The 22,622-nt window shown below is 46.2% G+C and overlaps 1 protein-coding gene across 16 annotated transcripts in view; it reads right to left on the minus strand.

Moving 5' to 3' along the window:
* ARAP1 (ArfGAP with RhoGAP domain, ankyrin repeat and PH domain 1) overlaps window positions 1–22,622 on the minus strand; it is an 826,919-nt gene that overhangs the window by 342,399 nt on the left and 461,898 nt on the right. For all 16 annotated transcript variants that reach the window (XM_085623389.1, XM_085623384.1, XM_085623387.1 and 13 more), the window contains one exon: window positions 18,501–18,643. In XM_085623389.1, the coding sequence (XP_085479515.1) occupies window positions 18,501–18,643 (143 nt within the window). The remainder of the gene's footprint in view (window positions 1–18,500; window positions 18,644–22,622) is intronic.

The following is a 22,622-nucleotide window of genomic DNA, read 5'->3' on the forward strand; positions in this document are numbered from 1 at the left end:
TCTTACGGTAAAATACAGTACAATACAATGGAAAAAACATGGTCTTGGTCTCCAACATGTGAATGGATAACCAGGTGAAAGTTACCGGGCCAACTTTCAACCACTGAGAGGATACACCACTTTCTCTTGAGTTGCCATGGCTCTACAACAGGAGAAATAGTCACCGCCCCACCCCACAAAGTGAACATGTGATACCCATAATCCAAAGACCTCACTTACTACTGGTACAGGTCTCGATAAGGTTAGACTATTACACACACGGCCGTCTATGACTTCGCTCCAAAATATGGGGACCTCTGTTCAAAGGACAAACCATTAATAGGGGTGCAAGGAATAAACAAATGATGAAAAAGTAAAATAAATCTCCCCCGTTGTCTCCAATGGTGGCCTCTCCAGATCCATTAAGGGTAAAACCATGAGACTTGTTTGCTGTATCAAAGGCTAAGTCATCTAGACAATTTCAGGTACATGTCGGCGGGTCAAGAATACTGTTTCCTCAACAAATAGCAATACAGCATATGCTCCTTTATGGCGGGACATTGAAAGATAGAAATAGCTCTGAATGGTCTCCCAGAATCTATAACCCACTGAACAAAGTAGAGACTATCTGTGTTCAAACACGCTTGGAGGATTTGATCAAATCAAGAATGATTACTGTCCACATTTGTGAGGGGACCAGGGAAACCGATGCCATCGTTCTTTAGCCAACCGTGGAGGCCTTTACCGAGGAAGGCATCTCACAGCAGGGCATGGCCAAGAGCGAAACTTGGAGAATGTGAGTGAATTTGCTAAGTGTGCATGTAAGATATCTTCTAACGCGAAACGGCACAAGTACATCCAAGATTACTGATCTTGATGTAAATTTCGATAAAGGAATAAATAGATTGTCCTTCTATGAACACTCAGTCCACCCGATGAAGCATTTGACTCAAGATTGTGGCTCCAAAACAGTCAGAAGAAATAAGAGTGCACAGACCTGCGAACCACAAGGTATAGAGAGAGATTCAAATAATATCTACGTTAGTAACAGTCAAGGAGAATATCCGGTCCAAATCCCGCCGGTTTTAATACTTGCGAACCAGACAGTCATTAAAAAATAAGAACAAGAAAGGGAATCCCAGCTCCAAAACTAATATATATATAGTATTTCACCTGATAAAAAAAAATGTAAGAGGGGAGATACATTGCAGCTGCCAAGTCATAAGGCTGAAGCTTGATTTTAGAGAAAACAAAATGGGATTTAGGCAGCTAAGACTCTAGTAAGGAAGACGCCTAACTAAAGCTTGAAAGAAGAGCATAATCTTATCAAGAACTCGTTTTGGTTTCCTAAAGACTTTTGTGAGTCAAGGTTTGTGTGGATTAGTGATTCCTCCTGGCTATAGTAATGGAGATGCCAGACCAACAAAGAACAATATCTTCTAGCATTGAGTTTACAGAGGTAGCAGACAGGAGTGGACAAGACGTGACGAGACTGATTCTCAAGAACCTGTGTTAATAGTGAAAACCTGCTAAAAATGTAGGTTGATGTTTAAAAAGAACAGGCAGCACAGATAAAGCTGGCAATTTCTGATCAGACAAGAGCAACCCAAAAACATTTTTTAAAGTATGCTTATTTTATTTTTTGCTATTTGCGTGTTTATTTTAGAGAATAACTCGACTGGGGAATTACTATCCACTGATGAGGATTTGACTACAGAGCAGTCTGATGTTCTTACTTATAAAATGAGTCCTGGCTCTGTCTTCATGGTATACCTATCTAGCATGAACTATGATAATGAAAGCTCAGAGTAGCATGGGTTGACCGAAACTGTGTGGGGCATAGCAGTTGTGTCCTGGTGTCACCCCCACTCTCTTTCAATAGTCAATACTCTCAATACGTTTCTGCATTACCTCTTTTCAGTCTCTCCATATCCAGGGAGGCGTGAAGGGGGGCAGGCACACACACGCCTACCTTAGAATTTGGCTTCCTCCTCCTGAAAACATCAGGTAAAAGCCTCCAGTGGTGGCATGCAGAGATGTTCTATGGACCACTAATCTTTCCCAAAATCTTTCTCTCTGTTTTGTTTTTCCCACCACTGAGACCATTCTGTATACATTTGTAATAGTTCAACTAAACCTTTCAACCACTGCATACTATGGCCACCTCTTAAGCACAATACGTTGAGTAAAAAAGCAAATGCTAATTTCTCTGGATATAAATTGAACCTGATTCTATGTTAATAATGAGGAAGAACTCCCTTCCTACCAACGATCTTCTTGAGAAATGTTAGTATACTCTCGGTGTTCATATCCTTGAATACAAATCGACCACCACTGAAATGTATATTGTGAGCCAGTCTGGTCACCATACACAGGACCTACAATCTCTAATCCTACTTCTTCTGAAGGTGAAGACGGTAATTTTCTGCACACCATATGAGGTGTTCTTATTCTTCAAACATTGGTCACCAGCCCAGACTACCAGAAACCTTCTGTCAACTTCTCCTTCATTTTGGTAATGGCAAAATATCCAGACTGGGCTACGTTCAACAACCTCCTTCGAAACCTCTCTGGTGGCACCATTCTAGTTCCCCTAAATGCAGTTCCATCAGCACACTCGAAGTCTTCTCTACCGTCAAAAGCAACTTCACTCCTGCTAATAATCTCTTGTTCACATACTTGTTTACAAACCACATCGAAACCTATAATAACATCCCATCTTCTTTCAGTGTCGTTCTCCAATCATCTTCCAACCTCTACCCCCTGTGACCAGACACGCATTTTCCATCTTTCACACTTACACTTCCTCTACTTCTTCTCCCCCAACCTAAATTTCCAACTTAATGAATCTTGACCGCCAGTGATTTATTATCCAACCCTGGTAAACATTTCTCTCTGAAAGTGGGCTCTTGTCCACTCGTAACCCCATTACGTATGTGGTTCTGCCGTGTAATTGTTTTTTCCTCACACAAAACATTTTAACTTCCTTATTGCCCGTACCACTGTAGGAGTCTCCCTCTTAATAACTGAGTATCTATACTAAGCTTGTCCTGTTGTAGAGGAAAGAAGCTATGGTGTTCTCCACAGCACTCATTTTCTGCAATTACAGGGCTCTTAGCTCTTTTTTTTTTTATTGGCGTCCGTTCTAACCTTTAAGTTTGGTGCAAGGATCAAATCCTTTTTGCAACATTGCTAACAAAATATTCTACAAAGGTATTCTAGCCAAGCTCAACACGTACAGAACTTTCACCTTATTCTTCGGCGACGGTACAAGGGAAATCATCCTCATGAATTCTTTGGATGTGACCCCTTCACTGCTTATTAGATTATCTAAAGTCAATTTCCCTCTTCGCAAGCCAGAATTTCACAGCCTTAGAAGCCAACAGGTTACATTGCAAAAGTAATGTCCTAACCCTTTCATTTGCTTGTGCATGCTAGGTCTGAACATCTTTCAAGTCCTGAAAGACTTACACACACTGGAGTCCCTCTGAAGACCTTCCATATGGCTCTCTGAAGGGCAGATGAAGCAGACATCTCAACATAGAATAGAGCCTAGAGGGAAAACAAGTCAGGCCGCCCCCCACTCAACATATTATCAACAACCAAGGCCTGACTCAATGGACAGATCACCTCGAATTTCAGACACACAGAGGGTCTTTCCCACCAACTCCCCCTTTGATGCGGACTAATCCCGCTAATTCAAGTGTCTATATGTCCAGTTTATATAGCGATGTCACTATACTGCAGTACCAAAATTCCCACCAGAATTAAAAAAAGGTTAGAAGAAATTGTGGGAAAAAATGGAAAAAATTATGAGAGAAAGGAGAGAAAGCACCTCACGGTAGCAACACCAACGGGGGACTGGCTAATTGGTACTCGCTAGCTCGCCCACTTATCATCGGTTGCTTTCTCACCAGAAAACAGAAATGTGTTCCAAAGTAATTTTTCTCAAAAGTGAAGAAAAGAAACAGTGAAAGGAAATAGAAAATGCACTGTAGGTGTGAATATCACAAACGTGCCGAGCTGGTCCCCAAAGGAAGAGAAGCAAAGTTCCAGTTCCCAACTATAAAAATGAGATCCAACTCACTGGCCGGTTATAGCTTTATTCAGTGCCGTGAGCGTCCTCAATTACAAAATGGTTCAACTTAGAACATTATTATATCCAAATCGCCAACAGGTTTCGTTGTTACCTCTTTGCGCAACTTCATCAGGGCTACGGGGATGACCAGTCTTTACTTCACTTAAAGTTACCACTTGGTCGGGTAGTTGCTATTGTCTCTCGTACCTGCAACCACCTCGATATGTGGTACGCGCCAAATGGTCACGTATTCACAGGGTGACCACACGAAGTTATGGCACCGCTACCGATAAATGTCGGCATTTAAAAGGCTCCGTCCTCGCAGCAGACACCAGGTCAAATGGCTTTCATAGGAAACAAAAAACTTCTTGAGGAATAATCCAAGCAGTAGGTTCCCTTGACTCCTCTTGCAGTCTGTCCTGTGGAATGCTGATGCTAAATCAGCTATGGTTAATTATTGCAACCAAGTGGCATCAAGACGATCGAACCTATCTTAGTTACAGGAAACTTTCCAACTGTACAATTAATAGGCTCTCTTATGCTGATGCATACTCTCACACTCTCTCCAGTTTACCTACTGAGCCTCTACCGATTCTATTATCTGTTTATTGTCCCCATTATTAGTTTATTAAAACCTCACTGCACCTTTCCACTCTTGTTGATTGAGTGTTTCCTGTGGCTACAACCCCTGGCAGAATGTCCTTCCTTGCTATTGCTTTTATACCATTCTTTTGCATCTGAACACACTTTCCTGTTTGCCATGTGCCCTTGATTAACATATCTAAAACCTTGATCAGTGAACATTTCCCGCTCTTCCTTGTAAGCCTGTATATCTGATATTTTGTTTTCAAGTCACCTCATTTGCATATCCCCCATCTTATCTTTGTCCTCTCCATCTCTCCAGCACACAAACTTGCAAGTGCTCAGCTCTTATCTATGACCAGTATCGTCACTCAACAAAATGTTTGTCTCATCTTTTCAGACTTCCATCAGAACATGAACTGATCTCTTATGCCTTCCCTATCCTCGACCAATATGAGCATGATGCTGGTAGACCTCTCAACTCTGCAACATATTCTTCTAAACGTTCCTCATGATCTCTCCACGACTTCATTCCAAATTGGTACCTTTGAAGAAAAGAACTAACTCTTTGGTTGCCATGCCAATCCATCTTCGACTCTCGTATCTCTCACAGATGGAGACTTCTCGGAACATCACCCCTTAGCCCTCTTTTCCTCCACATCCGGGCAATGCACTAACAGTGAAGCTTTCCTCTCGGTCCTTATGATAATTCTGCATACTTAAGCACAATGCCCTGAAGGACTTTCAGGTCTAGCACATTTCTTGTTAAAACATCAAAATAGGGCAGTGCTTTCGCATTCTGTATCAGGAAGATGGCTATACAAAGCAAGACAACACACACACTACATACGTAATGCACAATACAACAGCAACCCCCCCCCCATGACATTCTGGCATTCAGTTTAATAGCATCAACATTCCTTGTGCAGCACCGGAACACAGAATAGAGGAGGGATGCCTTAGGCATCCAAGATGCAAAAGTGGTGCACAGTTCTACGCTTTCTGTGAAATATTCACCACTGTAGATACTTTGCGTTCCTTTTTAGATTCAATGCACCAATTCTCCACTCCATGTTATTTGAATAGCATCCACCGTACATCCACAATAAACGGTATTATTTATAAGTATCTGGAATTTTGGAAACTTCACTGAAGTCAATGAGGTGGTTCACGGGTGGTACTGGGTGATATAGACCACACTTTCCAGCATTCCAATGCTGTCTTCCTGTTTCTCCCTTTTTAAATTAGAACTTTGTACCCAAAGTGGGTGGAATGTTCTAATAGCATTATGGCCCTTCTGCTTTAAGTTAACCAGTTGATATTGGCCCTTTCCATCGCTATAGGCCTCACCAGTGGCTGGGGCCTATAATTTGGCTTCACGGGCATTGACAACATATATAGTTCTCAGCAGCGAGCTATAATGCTATAATAATAAATGATGCCACTGCAGATCTGAAAGTAACGACTTCATTAAAAATGGGAACGGTAACACGGAAATGCTCCTGGCATGGAACAAGAGTGAGGCTCTCACAAAAACATACAAGAATAAAAAAAATCTGCTGCATCGACATATGTGGAAAAAATACATACCGCCGTCAGTAACAACAACAACACCGCCGCCGGCCCATTGGAATCATCATAATACGACTGCGGGACCGCCAAACTCGTAATCAAGCCCTAAGTCTTGAGCAAGACTTGCGGCCCGAAATGTGACCTATAACTACTTTAGGTAAACTTCTAACTCTGCTGTTTGGGAAAGCTCTTGTCAAAGGTTTTCAGTTGGGTCAGCCACAGCACAAGGACACTTCTTTCAATACTCTACTGAAGCCCCTTTCCCACATCTGCCCTCCAAGGGCCTATTCATTAGTTCTGTAGGGCACAGAGGAAAGCCTGGAGTCCATGCTACTGACCACTCCCTTTAACCAAAATGCAGTTCACTGTTACAATGCTAGTCCAGCCGATCCTTAGATTCTGGCATAGAAAAATACAGAAGGTTGTGCTTCTTAAAAAACAAAAAAAGAACAACTTAGAATCTATGTTTTTATGCTGAAAACCCACACAACCTTTGCGTTATAAAATCTCCTGGCTTTCTGTCTTGTGCACGTTGTAAATGTTGACATTAATGGATACAAACACTGGAATCTGTTGAAAGTAGGCACATTTCCAGACAATGTGCAGTTTTTTTTTCAGAGATAGTCCATCACACACACTTTGCAACAAACTCAAGACAGTCGCTGTGTGGTGCATATTCAGCCTTGATTTCTCAATGCATTTGATGGTGACTGCAAATTCCAACCTGAGGCGCTGCTGATACCCACAGTGAAGTAGAAACAATTTTATGGGAAATCCATTTTTCGACCCTTCTTGCTTGAGCCCTTCCCGCAGTTCTTGCAGCAGGAGTTCACTTGGAAAACAACAATAAGGCTAATGTGTCATTGGTTTCGACACCACAGGATTTCTGTTCTACACACTGCACACTTTTTGTTTTGTTAAGTGGTCTCTCTTCTGGCCCTCAACCCAAGGGGCACTTTCACCAAACAATTACCTGCAAAATTCACCAGAGCTGTCCAGACGGAAGCTGCTTCTCTCAAATGTTGTCCACTCAAAGTTGAAGTCAACTCAAGATGGGGTGAGGAAAACCCAACAGGTCTGACCGCGGCAAGCTGGTGCGATGGTTGAATATTTTTTTGATTTTTGTTGTTGCTGCAAGCATAGGGAATGTTAATGTTTATAGCCCTTATCAAGTGCACTTTCAGGCAGAGGTGTCCTGGCGCTCAGTAATAAAGCCAGTCACTAGTTAACCTTAGATTACAGAAAGATCCAGAAAAGCAGTGCATCAAGAGTCTTTCCAAAAGTGAGGTAGTTGGGACACACCTGGAGAACCAGGGGAAGATTGTTCCACATCTTGGGGGCACTGAGGGAAAAAGATCAGCCCGAGAGGCTTTTCCAATATTTTGGAACGTGAAGGAGAAGTTTCTTTGAAGAATTCGGGTTTCTAGAAGGAAAGTATCTGGAGACCTTTGAAAATAAAGCCATGAGGGGCGTGGCCAAGCGAGCCGTAATGGCGGACGCGAGTTAGGCAAGCTCCGTCCAACCCGCCAAAAAATCCTACAATATCCTGGTTCCCCCGACCATATATATATCCGGAAGAGGGTGTGGAGACGCTGCCCCCCCGAGCGGACACCCGAAGGAGCTCCGGGGCACCCGAGCGTGCGATCGGCGGCGGAATCGCGCCGTGCGTGAGTCGGGCGTTGCTGAAGCCGGGGAGTCACGTACTACATCCAGGAGACCCCTGGGGGTAGCGAGTAGCAGTGAGCCCGGCCCCGGGCAAAATCATCAGTGCTGGGCCGGATGGCAGGTAATGGGAGCGGCGCGGAGGAAAGGAAGTCGGCGGGACACCGAAGGGGCATAGTAGAGCCGACCACGTCACCGGGAGCCTGACTGGGAACTATGTGGTGCCCGCCCGGCGTCCGGAAAGAGTGGCGGAGGGCCCAACAGAGGGGACTTGCCCTCGAAATCTGCGATGCTGGCGGTGGGGGAGCGCTGGGGGCCACAGCTGTAGAAAGGATTCGGGTCTTCTTCTTCGGAACCCCCCCCGCCCCCTCCTCATCAGCCAGCTGCGGGGAGAGGCAGAGTGACGGCCCTGGGTGAAGACGACAACGGCCCCCCTGGAGTTGTGGGCGGCGGTGACTGGCGGCGTCCTGACCCCATCTGTGTGGAGGAGGCCGTCCACATGCATGCTGATACATGCAGGGGGCGGGGGCCCCCTTCTGGACTCGAGTGGCGGCCTAGGCGGGGCGGTGCTCGACGACACGGCGCCGGGCCGCGGAGGTGAGGTGAGAGGAGGTGTGAGGCTTACGGCGGACCGGAGGGCAGCCCCTTGACAGAGGAGCGGAGTGGGACACACGCGAGGCAGCATCTAAAACTCAGCGGAACACCCTAGCGGTGTGAAATCGGCGGCACGGTCGGGCCACGTGAGGTGAGGTGGGGATTCTTGGCTCTGAACCCGGTGGACCGCTGCATTGAGGGCTGCCAGACCCGAGGCTTCCGGACAGTCGGCGCTTACGGTGAACAGTGAGGCCACCCAGCAGTCGGCAGGATTGGATCGTTTCTGTGGAGCTTGTTCTGCTTGGGGTCAGACCCCTTGAGGGGATTCATTGGGCCCGGTGCCGCCGCTCCAGCGATTGGTCCTGCCGCGATTGGCCTTGTGGGGGGTCCCCAGAGGAGGCCATGACGAGAGACGAAGGCGGTGGCTCCACTCGCCATGGCCCTATTGATAAATTCACTGGCCCGGGCGTGGCAGCTGGCGCAACCAGGGGACCACAGGAGACTATCCCGGACAATGCGGCCCTCATGGTAGCCATAACCCAATCCAGGGACATGCTCGATGCCAAGATTGGGGCGGTTGGGTCGGATGTCACGTTGCTGCGCCAAGATCTGCGCAACGCTGTGTCTCGCATCGCAGAAGCGGAGACCCGGATCTCTGGGGTGGAGGACGATGTTACCACACTGAAGCACAAAATGGCGACCATGGAAAAGATTCAGCGGGGATTGGCGCTTCGGGTGGACGATGCAGAAGGACGGGCCCAGCGGACCAACTTGAGATTCGTGGGATTTCCGGAGGGCTGCGAGGCAGGCAATATAGAACGCTTCCTCACGCAGTGACTGGAAAGTTGGCTCCCGCCGGATGCGTTGTCACGCTGCTTCGTGGTGGAGCGGGCCCACTGGGCACTGATACAGAAGCCGCCGCCGGGGGCACGTTCACGGCCTGTGATAGCAAGATTCCTGAACTATTTCGATCGTGATGCTGTTTTGAAACAAGCCCGTGCTAAAGAACCGCTGCTCTATGAAAATGTGCACATATCAATATTCCCCGACTACACTCGACTAGTACAGCAACAGCGCCAATCCTTCATGGCAGCGAAGGCCCGGCTGAGAGACCTTAAGCTACCCTGTGCCCTGTTGTTTCCGGCTCGCCTGCGGGTGGTGTACCAATCCCGTACTCACTTCTTCGACACCCCGGAGGAGGTATTCAAGTGGACCGACGAGACTGTGCGGATGCGAGTGCCTACGCCGCCTGGCAGGGAGTCGGACTCCTCCTCCGGAGAGGTGGCCCGGAAAGATCCAAAGGAACGGCACCGGTTGGGTGGCAGGCGGTCACAATCCAGGAGGCGCTCTGTATCTGGTGGGGTTTCCGCGGGGGAAGGCCCGGAGCATGGACACTGATTTTTGGTTCACTGACGCTTGGGGTTGGTAAGGGGCGGGGTTGGTCTCCCTGGCCCCCAACGTGCTTATCATAGTCCCTGTGATGCAATGGTCGGGGGAGTTAAGGAGTGGGCTGGTTCTCTGCCGGGCTTGTCCTGGTCGAGATTTGGCCCAAGGACCATGGGCTGTGAGTTGGGGATCCATTGGCTTGGGCAGTGCCACTTCCCCCGTTGGGATCTGGCTATTCGCCCCACCGCAACAGATGCATCAGAGTTATTGAGGTATGGGGTGGGGGGTTTGTTGGGGGAGTTGTTATAGGTTCCGCATCACACTTCCATTGTGGGTTCATGACACTATTCTTACATCCAGCCACAGTCCTCTACTGGTGGGGGGGATGGGGTCCCTTCCCTATGGCTAGCGCAACGTTAAGGGACACTGGAGTCCCAGGTACCCTCCGAATTATAAGCTGGAACGTGAGAGGGGCCCTTGACAAAATTAAGCGGGGAGCAATATTGCATCAGGCCAAAAGGGCTCGGGCGGATATCCTCATGCTGCAGGAATCGCATCTCTTGGGTACAAAGACCCCATGTCTGCAGCGATATCGGTACCAACAGATCTTTCATGCAGGATTTGCGAGGGGATCCAGAGGGGTGGTGATACTGGTCAATCGTAGGGTCCCATATGTACACGCGCAGCAGTGGATTGACCCGCAGGGCCGCTATCTATTTATTCGGGGTACGGTTGGGGAGGTCCCCTTGATTTTGGGTAGTGTGTATGCCCCCCCTTGCAGTGGTCTTTTGTGGAGAGGGTACTGGCCCTTTTGGCGGATATGCCGGATATGCTCTCTGTAGTGGGAGGAGACTGGAACGATGTTATGGACCTGGCCAGGGACCGGAGTGGGGGGGGGGCGGGGTGGTTTGAGGAGGGGTGGCCACACGAAACTAAGCTCCCTGGTGGCTAGTCTTGACTGGATTGATGTCTGGCGGTGGACCCACGGCGATAGGCGAGAATACACGTACCTTTCGGCGGTTCACGCCACCTTCTTGAGGCTGGACTACCTATTTATTCCCCGGGCGAGGGCTAGTGGAGTGGTGCTGGTAGAGATCCTGCCCCGCGGCCTATCTGATCATTCTCCAGTGTCCCTTGAGTTGGCTATGGGCAGAGGGCGGCAGCCATTTCGGTGGCACCTATCGCCGTGGCACCTGCAGAATACCACCTACAGTACACATATGAGGGAAGCCATTGCCCATTACTTCACTTCAAACGAGGGATCAGTATCTAGTGTTGGGTCCTTGTGGGAGGCCTTGAAGCCCACTCTACGAGGAGTGGATATCTCCTGGTGTTCGGCGGCCCGCAGCAAGCGCAGGGCAGAGCTGACGTGAGCGGAGGCCTCCGTTGAGGCACTCGAACGGCAGGCCAGGGAAGAGGGAGGAGGACTGCTGGTGAGGCAACTGCTCCAGGACCAACAGTCTTGCGCAGCCCTTCTTATGGATGAAGCTCGCCAGACTTGGCGCCTTCCATGCCCAGGCCCTCCCGGGCTTATTGGATGATAAAGGGGCACCGATCACTGACCAACTCCTTACAGCCGAAAGTTTTGCTGCCTATTACGCAGATCTTTATGCCCCCCGGGAAGGCCTGCCAGCGGCCATCGTTGATCAATTCTTAGCTGATCTACCCCCTAAACCGGTATCTGATGAAGTGCGGGATCGCTTGGAGCTTCCGTTAACGGAGGAGGAGCACGGCACAGCCTTGGGGGAACTTAATTCAGGGAAGGTGCCTGGGCCCAATGGGTTCCCGAGCGAATTTTTCAAACGCTATAACACACAATTGGCCCCATATTATCGGGCCGTGGTGGAGGAGTCCAGGGAGAAGGGCATGCTCCCCCCCCCAGACTGGAGACACGCAGAAGTGGTGGTATTTCTCAAACCCGGCCGGCCCCCGGATCAACGGGCCTCGTATCGCCCCCATCTCCCTCCTTAATGTGGAGGCAAAGATCCTGGCCAAAGCATTGGCCAATCGCCTTCTGCCCCACATATCGGCTCTTATACACCCTGATCAGGCAGGTTTCATGCCCAAGAGGGCCACTAGACAGAATATAAGGCGGGCACACGTGGCGGTGGCCGCGGTTTGACAAACCGGGGAGCAGGCGGCGCTCCTGTTGGCAGACATGGATAGGGCCTTTGATTCTTTGAGTTGGGTATACCTGTTTGCCTTACTGCGCCGACTCAATCTGGGCCCGCGCTTTCTTTCTTATCTCCAGCTCCTCTATACAGACTTGACGGCGACAGTGCGGGTGGCGGGGGCGGCATCTACTGTCTTTCCCATACAGCGGGGTACGTGGCAGGGATGCCCCCTGTCCCCATACCTGTTCGCACTGGCGATGGAACCGCTGGCGGCGTGGGTGCATATGGATGCACAGGTCCACGGTTTTGAGTGGTCTCAGGAGGTGTCGGACAGAATCGCATTATATGCGGATGACGTCCTGTTTTTCCTTACGGAGCTAGATGTGGTGGGGCCGCGACTCCTACGGATTATGCAGATCTTTGGGGAGACGTCGGGACTTTATATGAATCCTCGCAAATCTACACTGTGGATTCTGGGGGACCGCTCGAGGCCCGGTGCGTGGGCGAGTGATATTCAGCTGGCTGCAGGAGGGCTGAAATACTTGGGGGTGTTCCTTTCGGAGGCTCTGGCGTTTTCTTGGGACCGCAACATAACGCCAGTGTGGGAGAGGATCCGCTCGGATTTCAAGACCTGGTCTCGAATGCCACTGACGCTGTATGGCAGGTCAGCAATATTTAAGATGGTGGCTCTGCCTAGGCTACTATACCAACTGCAAAACTATCCATATCCGATCCCACCTCGATGGTTCCGGCAGGTGAATTCAGTGTTGGGGCAGTTTCTGTGGGAGGGGGGTAAAGTGCGAGTGGCCCTTAGAACATGTTTTCTATACTCGTATTGCGTGGGAATTGCGTCTTCGGATGTCCTGTCTTACTACCAAGCCTCGCATCTCAACGAGTGCTGGTATGGGGATAGGAGGGACCCGGCGTACGCATTGGAGCGCCTGCTTATGGGATCTAATACACTACACACCATCCTGTACTCTGCGCAAGTGCGCAGCAGCATGCCGTCGGCCACGCGAGTGGTTTTCCTGATCTGGCGGCAAGCACTGCGTCGGATGGGTTGGTGGAATGCCTTGACCAAAGAGACCCCCCTCTGGAACAATGGGTGCTTCCCAGACCTGGTAACGCTAAGGGGCTTCCACGGATAGGATGACATTGGCATCTCGACATTGGGGGACGTTATGAGTGGCACAACGCTAAAATCATTCCAGGACTTACAAAGATAATTCTCTATGCCCCAATCACAGTTCTATAGATATCTCCAGCTGCGCCATGCACTGTCCCCTAGCCTGGAGGGTCTGACATCCCTCCCCGAGTTTAGTCCGTTGGAAGCGAGACTCTTCATGGGGGACCTGGAGACCAAAAAGATCTCCAGGATCTATCAGGCCCTAGTTATCCATTGCTCTACAAAGCTCCGGAAGTTGCGGGGAGATTGGGAGTCTGACGTAGGTGCCCTAGATGAGGAAGACTGGAGGGAGGCCCTGGCGGCTCCTAGGGAAGCGGCTATAGCGATGCGCCTGCGCCTCATACAATTCAAATATCTGTATAGGGTTTACTTCACCCGGGCCAGACTGTTCCGAGCGGGTATGATTGCCGCTCCGGATTGTCTCCGGTGCGACCAGGAGGAAGGAACATTTCTCCATACTACTTGGCACTGCCCTGCTTTAGACCGGTTCTGGAGGGCGGTACTGGGGTGGGCAATCCCACGAACGCCACGAATTGCACTGCTGCATGTCATGGAGGGCATTGGGGGTAATATATATAAGCGGCATCTACTGCGACTTGGCCTTACAGTAGCAAAGCGGGACATCGCTAGAGCATGGAAGACACCTCGAGCTCAATCGGTGACCGCATGGAAAAACGGCCTAGACTTCTGTATGGGTCTGGAACAGCCCATATTTGTGGCCCGGGGATGTCCACGCAAACACTATAAAATATGGAAAAGATGGGCGGATTACCGGGGGCTGTGGCTGGAGCAACCAGTGGAGGAAGAGGATCATTTATGGGGATAATTTTTGAGACTGGTCAAGCTGGGGGGGAATGCCAGGCTGGGGGGGGGAAGACGGGGGGGATCCATCTTATCGAGATATGACGTGGCAGCAGGACTTTAAGGCTGTGGTGGGGAATATATGGACATGGTGCGACGCAGGGGACAGGGTGGTGGGTGTTGGGGGGGTTTGTTATAGTTCGGGATATAATTTTGTGGCATAGCTGGATAGCAGGCATACAAATAGATTGCTTTAGTGACATAATGCAATGTGATTTCATTGATGACCCTGATACCCAGGGTGCTGTAATATATATGCAATCAAAGCAAAACCAAAGGAAATGAGTGACGGAGTGTTGAACATTGCAAACACTCGCCCCCAGTCAACTGATCTGGGTATAATCTATCACCGTTCTTTAGCCCACTGTGCTACCCCAGTTCAGACATGGCCATATGCAAATCAGTCTGACCCTGTGCCTCATGGGAACAGTCCAGCCCGAACTGCCAAGCCATGTCTTCCCTGGACCAGAAACAAGCTTCCTAGGTCCGGTTTCTGGCATTTCAGCCGTCTTCAGCCAGGCTTGCTTGAATCCAGTGGCAAAGTGAGCAAGGGACTCACGTCTGAGCATACCCTGCCAACTTATGGCGAACAAAGCAAAACCAAAGGAAATGAGTGACGGAGTGTTGAACATTGCAAACACTCACCCCCAGTCAACTGATCTGGGTTTAATCCACCACCGTTCTTTAGCCCACTCTGCCACCCCAGTTCAGACATGGCCATATGCAAATCAGTCTGACCCTGTGCCTCATGGGAACAGTCCAGCCCGAACTGCCAAGCCATGTCTTCCCTGGACCGGAAACAATCTTCCTAGGACCGGTTTCTGGCATTTCAGCCGTCTTCAGCCAGGCTTGCTTGAATCCAGTGGCATTATGCTCAGACGTGAGTCCCTTGCTCACTTTGAAAAAAAGAAAATAAAGCCATGAGTCTCACTGGCGAGAAAAGGATGGAGAAAAGGACGGGAGTGGGACCACCAAACTCGTAATCAGGCCCTAATTCTTGAGCTCAACCTGCAGCTCAACTGGCAACCCAAGACAAAGATTTGAGCCAATTTAAAGATCATCGTAAATGTAAGGATCACTGAATAGGAGACGCAGAGCCGAAACATAGGGCCCCAACAAGCCTAGCCTGGTTTTGAACTGCTCGCAAGGGGCGTGAAGATTTGATGTTAACGCAGAGACTCTTACCAATAACAATTGAGATGGCCATTCGTTTACTATCAAGCGAAAGATTCGGAAACAAAACTGAAGGTGACAGAGATGGAGACTGCTGGAAGAATGTCTGCTGACACCTCAGCATCTTGTGTCGATATTGATGCCAAACGTTTGACGGATTTTGACAGAGCTGGGCCAGTGCTGAAAGTGGAAGGTCAAAACACAGACTGTCCAGCCTGTGAATCAAGTCCTGATATGAGAATGTAGGGACATCGCTTTATGGACATTGGAAAGACAGTTCTGGATGCGTATGCCACTAAAAGATAAATAAAGAAAACATGCCACATCCAAGCATGGCGGCCATATGCTTGCACTAAAATTTTCAAATTAAATAAATTACCATCACATATCATTTTATTAGAACAGCATAAAAGCATCCTGGTTGACAGAATACTGGCATACAAACCCTTTTTAGTTTTAAAGCGAATAACCAAAAAATATAATTCAAAATGGTGCAAAGAAAATATACTATTTCTTTGGAATCACTCTAACCAGAAGACCTAGGGGCGGATTACAGTGTCGGAGGGACCGGGACCGCACATGCTGTCGGTCCCACCAACATCTACAACCACGGTTGAACCACCACTTTAGGATGCGGTTGGTCAGACAGACCGCATTGCCCCAGGGACCGACCGACAGCTTCTGACTGGCTCATGGAGCCCATCAGGAGGTCGGTCAGATCGCATTCCCTACAAGGGATGCGGTGCCTTCTCAGGAACCACCATGGGGCTTACGATCCACCTTTCCACCAGCCATTTCACGCTGGATCTTCTGATGTGAAAAGGCTGGCGGAAAGCCTTTTTTGGGGGCCGTAGCAGGGCCCCTGTCCCCCGTGGCCTTCCACTGTAGGCCCTGGGGGGCACCTGTGGTGGCCCCCTAAACGTCTCTATGCCACAGGGGGCAGGGATGTTTACAAACATGCCTTTTGGCATTGGGGCATACTGCAGCCCTTTCCCGGGCTGCAGCACAAGACTCGATGTTAAGAGGCATGTTTCATTTTACTTATATTTCAGTTGTAGAATGCTAGGTTTGTAGAGGTGTAGGGAAGTTAATTAAGTAATAACTAATTGATACTTTATTGTTAATTGTTAAGCAATTATTTACTTGATTTTTAATTATGTAAAATATGGAGTAATAATTTTATACTTATATTTTAGTTGCCGGATGCTTGGTTTTAGGGTACAGGGTGGGAAGTAAATAATTATTAATTAACTAACAATTATTATTTATTAATGAAAATAAATTAATTTTGCAATTTTAAATATGCAAATTATGTAATACTGAATTTTATTTTAGCTTCTGGGTGCTAGGTTTGTAGGGTCTAGGGTGGGTCGTAAAGTAATAATTAACATATTTATTCATTGTCAATTATTTAATATATTTTAAATATGCAAGTAATTGAATGGTAGTTTTTTGAGTTATATTTTAGGTGTGGGCTCCCATGTTTTGTAAGGGTACATGTTGGGAAGTTAATTAATTATTAATATATTAACAATTATTTATTTGTTTTATTGAATAGTAATCATGTAAATTGACTAATTGGTTTTAGTTTTTTTTAATAGATATATATTTTTATGATATTACCTTTTTCATAACAGTTTAATACTGTTTCCACATTCATTGGGTTACTTTATTTATATATATATATATATATATATATATATATATATATATATATATATATATATAATGTTTGAAATTGGGTATTTTCCCTACTCTTGCTTAGACTGCAGTAGGAGTAGTAAAATTAACCTCTTCGCAGTTCAATACTTTCTCTACTGTTGTGCTGTTTGGAGTGGGAATACTTAATTTTACCCTCTGAAATCCAACACTTTCATTTTTGGGAGTTGTAATAGTAACTCTAATCCATTGAAAGTCCAACAATTTCCCTACTGTTGTGCAAACTGGAGAGGGTATAATTAATTTCACCCCTTCGAAGTCCAATGCTTTTCCTACTGTTACTTAGACCGGAGTGAGAATAGTAAATTTCCCTACTGGAGTATTAGTAATAGATCTAACCTCTCCGAAATCCAACACTTTTCCTAATATTACACTGACTGGAGTAAGGATAGTACATCTAACCCCTTCGAACTCCAACACTTTCCCCACCGTTGCATAAAATAAAGTGAAATTAGTATATTTAACATTCTTAGATTCCAATAGTTTTCATGATATTGGTTAGAAATATGTTATAGATTGTTTTATTTTTGAGATTATTTGTTTTTATTTTTACATGTCTTCTTATGTTTATAGTAATTTTGTTAAATGTGTTTTTTGGATTATTCAATTTTTAATATTTCATTTTTGTCTACATTAATAAATATATGTATTCTTATTCAATTGCTTATATTTTTTAAGGCTTTATTGAGTATGTTGTGTGTGTGTGTGTGTGTGTGTGTGTGTATATATATATATATATACACACACACACACACACATTGTACTTATAATTAAAATTATTTTACATTATAGTATTTTTTATAATATATTACTATGAATACATATGTTTTCATATGAATACATTTAAAATATTAAAGCAATATAATGTAAAATACACATTTTTATTAATTATATATAAATATCTATAGTAAGACATTTTAAATATATTGTTTTCTTAATTGTTACACTACATACATATTTATTTATATTTATATAAATACAAATGCATATACATGTATTTGTGTGTTTATATAAGTATATATTAATATATAGTAGGTATTAAATATTAGTGGAATATATTTAATTTACATTACGCTATTTATTAAAATATTTAACATTTACTACTTTAAACCCTGTTTATAGTTAAAAAAATCTATTCTTTGTCCACTAATGGATGCTATAAGTGTCAACGATATTTATTTTTTCTATTTTTTTGTACTTATAAGTATAAGAGCACGATATTGTGGAAATAGATATTTTCGCATGATACTTTTCTCATCAATATTGTTCACCACTATATTGTGTCAGTGATCCAAGCTCTTGCCCACCAGCCAATCTACTGAAATGATTGCTCAAAATACTATCACGCAAGAGAGCAGTAGTAGCTATGTGGGCTGACCCAGCGCCCCATTCTGTAAGCTGTAGTGAGCAGAAGGAAAATGAGATTGACGTCCTAACAGACCTATGGGTGAAAGAGCTGACCCAAAGACCCCTATTCTATTGATATATGTATGCGTTTTCGATTTATGAACTGTTGATTGTATGAGTCTGGAAATACAACTAAAGATATTTCATGCTGACCTTAAAAACAGATAAGAGGGCGGGGTCTACTCACCAAACTCTGGTTTAAGATGGACAGTGGTCATCAGCGGGTTTGGCACGGTTGCCGGAGGGCTCTGCGGTTTATTCCGAGGTATGATGGGTGGAGGGACACTGAACGGCTTATCTGGAATCCGATGCTCCGCGTCAGGAGGAGGGCTAGCAAACAAGAAAAACAAACAAAAGACTTTGATTAAAAAATTGCTTATGTGACTTGCATGCTTTTTACACATTCGACAGCACCACTGAACTATTTCCGATTTTTTTTTTTTTTTTTTTTTTTTTTTTTTATTCTGTGCAATGTGAGCTCATTTTTCTTCCGTCATTTTAGATTTATTTAACTTTCTAAAATATTTTCTTCTCATTATTCTGCTATTGCTTTGGACTCACTTCTCACATGGACCACACGGGTTATTGTGCAAGTATCGTAAGGATTGCAAACACCACTGAGTCACAGAGGGAGCAAGCGCAGGAAAGCCTGCGGACCCTTTTTATGGAGGGCTTAGATGGGTTTTAACTCATTATGTTTTTATTTAATCCTGCCTATCATGGGAGGTGAAAAACACACTATCCAAAAATCACAGGAGATAGAATTTCCTTCAGTAGATTCCATGTGGTGTGTTTTTCACGTGGCCAAGCGCTGTCAGCAAGTTGTTTGTGGAGCTAGATGTGCGACAATGTGTGGAAATTTATAGTTTCTTGGTCAATAAATGCAGCTGTGGTCCCTTTAAGACCGGCCAGTATGCACATGGGGCCCTGCCCACACGCACCTGGCACTGGTACGCAGGGCTGGGTGAGTGAACCAATAAGAGGAGTTTCAGATCTCCCAATTGGGCCTCAGACCGATTACAGTTGTCAGTGTCGGTTGAGACGTACCTTGAATTGCGCGCGAGAGCTAGGAAGCCAAGGCACCAACTTAAGAGGAGTAACAGGAATAGTTGGATAAAGCCTGTGGATTCTATGGCAAAGAACCCAAGTCATGCTGCTGGGCTCTGCCAGGGTGAGTGCTGTCATTTAGAGTGCAGGGGATGTCGCTGAGGCTGAGGGAGTGCGATCAGTGGCAGAGAGGCTGGCTGAGCCGGGCAGGTGCCTGCTTCTGGTTGGACCTTCTCCTTTGCACTTAACCTGGAACCAATAAACCACAGGTCTTGCGTAAACCTGTGTCAAGTCTCATGGATCAGAGATGAGTTTCTTTGTTACAAAAGGCTCTTAGAGTGCACCGCTGAGCCACGAGACCCACATACTGACCCGGAACTAGAGCCCCGCATGCCCACCAAGGGCTCGAAGCAGATGAGCCTCAGGCTCACTGTTGTTACCAACTACTGGCCCATAAATGGTGTCCTCCCCAAGGCTTGGGGTGCTACAGAGGGCCCCAGGATCAGCTGGGTCTTACGGGAGAGGGTGACGGATAAAAGCCTGTGTTGTCGCTGCTGCTCTACTTACTACCGACCTCCTTCGGGTTAGGCTGCCTTTCCTTGCTGAAGACGCGTAACGCAAAATAACCATCAGAGGCCCCTAACTTGGAAACATTGAAAATTACTACAAACATATTACTCTGTAATTCCTTGTATCTCCTCAATTTGTGTGGATCAGATAAAAGTTGGTGCTCACATTTAAAGCTCTGACATTTCCTAAACGATGATGCGACAAAAACTAATATAAACAAATGATCAATGAGGAGTGGGAATGGAAAACAGCTAAACTACTTTTGTAAATGTTTTAACAATATTAATATGCAAGTCTTAGCAGTTTTCTTTGATTTAGTAAGAGGTACTTACAAATTTCAGGGATGTTGTCCACAAGGACTGGCAAAGTCAACAGGTCTCGCATTTTGGCTGCCACTGCAGGCCTATTGGCTTTGCCAATGTTTTTTGCCAATGCTATTCAGCATCGGCAAAAATAGAAAAACGTGTTTGTTTTCTCGATGGTCAGCAGTAAAAAAGGCACGGATGCGTCAAGACGCAGCCACCATTTTTTGTATCATTTACTACTCCAAGATGGTGGAAGATAACTCTGGAGTGGTAAATAAAGAAGACAATTTAAATGAGAGCGAAAGATTTGAAGAAGGATCGCCCTGGCACTCAATTGAAGTTGCAATCCCTCCTATCTTTTTGAAACATTGCAAAGACAGCAACAGGAGGGGTGGTGGAGCGACAGAGGAACAGGTGCGGGAAGTCCACGTGGTGGGGCAATAGGGAGATGAGGGAGCAAAAGAGGAGAGTGAGGTGGGAGGAAAGATAAAAAATAAACATTAAAAAAAAAGTCTGGCAGGGAGGAGTAGGGGAAGCAATGGGTGAGCTGAGGAGGCAAAGGAGAAAGCAACATATAAGCAGGTAATCAAGGGGGAAGCAGCACACACAGAGAGTGCAAGAAAACACATGCACTTCGATGGAGTGCGGAATGTGAGCAGTGGAAGGGTGCAATTCACCCAATCACAGGGATGGTAAAGAAGCCATGCTCTACAGGAGGGACAAACACTTGAAAAGGAAAGAAAGCTACTGAATAAAAAGCAAGCAAAAGAGACTGACAAGAAACCAACTAATGACAAGCAACTGGCCGACCCAAAGCCTACAGCAAGTATTAGCACTGTCCACTATAGGTAATCGACAACAAGTAAGACCTAAAAATGACCCATAGCTTTTTCAAAAACGGTTTTAAATAATATGGAAGCAAATCTACATTCAGTGGCACTAAAAATAGGGATGGCTGATTCTAAACTATTAATTCACTGTTCACTTACAGAGACTCCGTTTTAAGGGTCAGATTAGGTTTTCGCTGTGTAGAGCGGACGCGGGCCCATGCACTATCGCTGGTCTGCGTTTCATCCAGTAATGCAACCTCCACACTGGCTCTACGGCTCACTTAGTTGGTCAGCCTCGTGCATGCCTACGAAACAGATGTGCTGAGGGCTTCTAAGTACATTATGGATGATAGAACCGCCCGCTAAATAATTCATTTGATGGCTTCTGAGTACGTGAAGGTAGATGCACAAGCTCGCTTCCAGAAGACCGCGCCAGCCAAAAACCTGTTCATTTTTCTTCTCACAATGAAAAACACAGACTTGAGGGTCTTGTGGTGGTGGGATCTGTACATGGTGGCTTATTCCCCTAAGTACCTCTCGCACTGCTCCATGTATTTGTGAAACTAGAGTGATGAGAAAGTTGTACATCCACTGCTTCCTGCTTCCCACCCGGAGTACTTCTGAACCATGACCTCATGACCCCTCATACTCAAACTTTCAAGCTCCGCCCATTCTGAGGAAGACCACAGCAACACAGTTTCCGACCACAGTTGAATTTGAGTTGGGGACCACCAGCCCAACCCTAGAGCAAAGCTCGCATCTATTTGTACATGCAGAGGACACATGAGACGCTGCATCTTTCACGCGACTGGTTGCACCTTTAGGGTCAGAAAGAATTGCTCTGGACCCAATGCTTAATTTGTAAAACATGAATATATATAGGTGCAGTGGCCCACAGTCTTCCCGAGGAATCTACTGCCAGTGCTGGCAAATGCCAGGTTTGTTGAATACCGCGGCTACCTAGTTTTTATTAAATGCCACGCCTTCTTCTTTCATTGCTATACACTTCTTATCTCTATATCTCCCTCCTGCAGGTTCGTCTTCATCCCTTCTTTCTCGCTGTCACGGTTTTCTTTTCTCTTCCTCTTTCCCTTCTTCCTCTTCTGACTTTCTCTGTCTTCCACACAAAGGAAGGTGCACTCAATAATAATAAGTCCAAGTGAGCGAATGTATTCCAAAATTCTTCTTTAATTCATGAGATCATTTATGAAACGGCAAACAGCCAACGCGTTTCGTTCCTTTTGCCACAGGAACTTCTTCAGGGCTAGGAATCAATCAAAATTGTGGAATAATGGATCTACAGGAATACGCAGTTCAAAAAATCCCAAAGATGGCTGATATCTATACTACAGATTACGTCCACACATGGCACACAGACATCTGAATCTTTATATAGCGGTATGCATAAAATCTTCAATATAATGAAAACGAAGCATATTGCATATGTTTTAGATCATGATGCGAAGTACAAATAGTTCAAAGATCTTAAATAGTGGAGGTATGAATAAAGCCTCTAGAGTATTGATGCCGAAGTTGAAAATGTAATTCCTGACACAA

The sequence above is a fragment of the Triturus cristatus genome, chromosome 8, assembly GCF_964204655.1.
Source record: "Triturus cristatus chromosome 8, aTriCri1.1, whole genome shotgun sequence".
Lineage (NCBI taxonomy): Eukaryota > Metazoa > Chordata > Amphibia > Caudata > Salamandridae > Triturus > Triturus cristatus.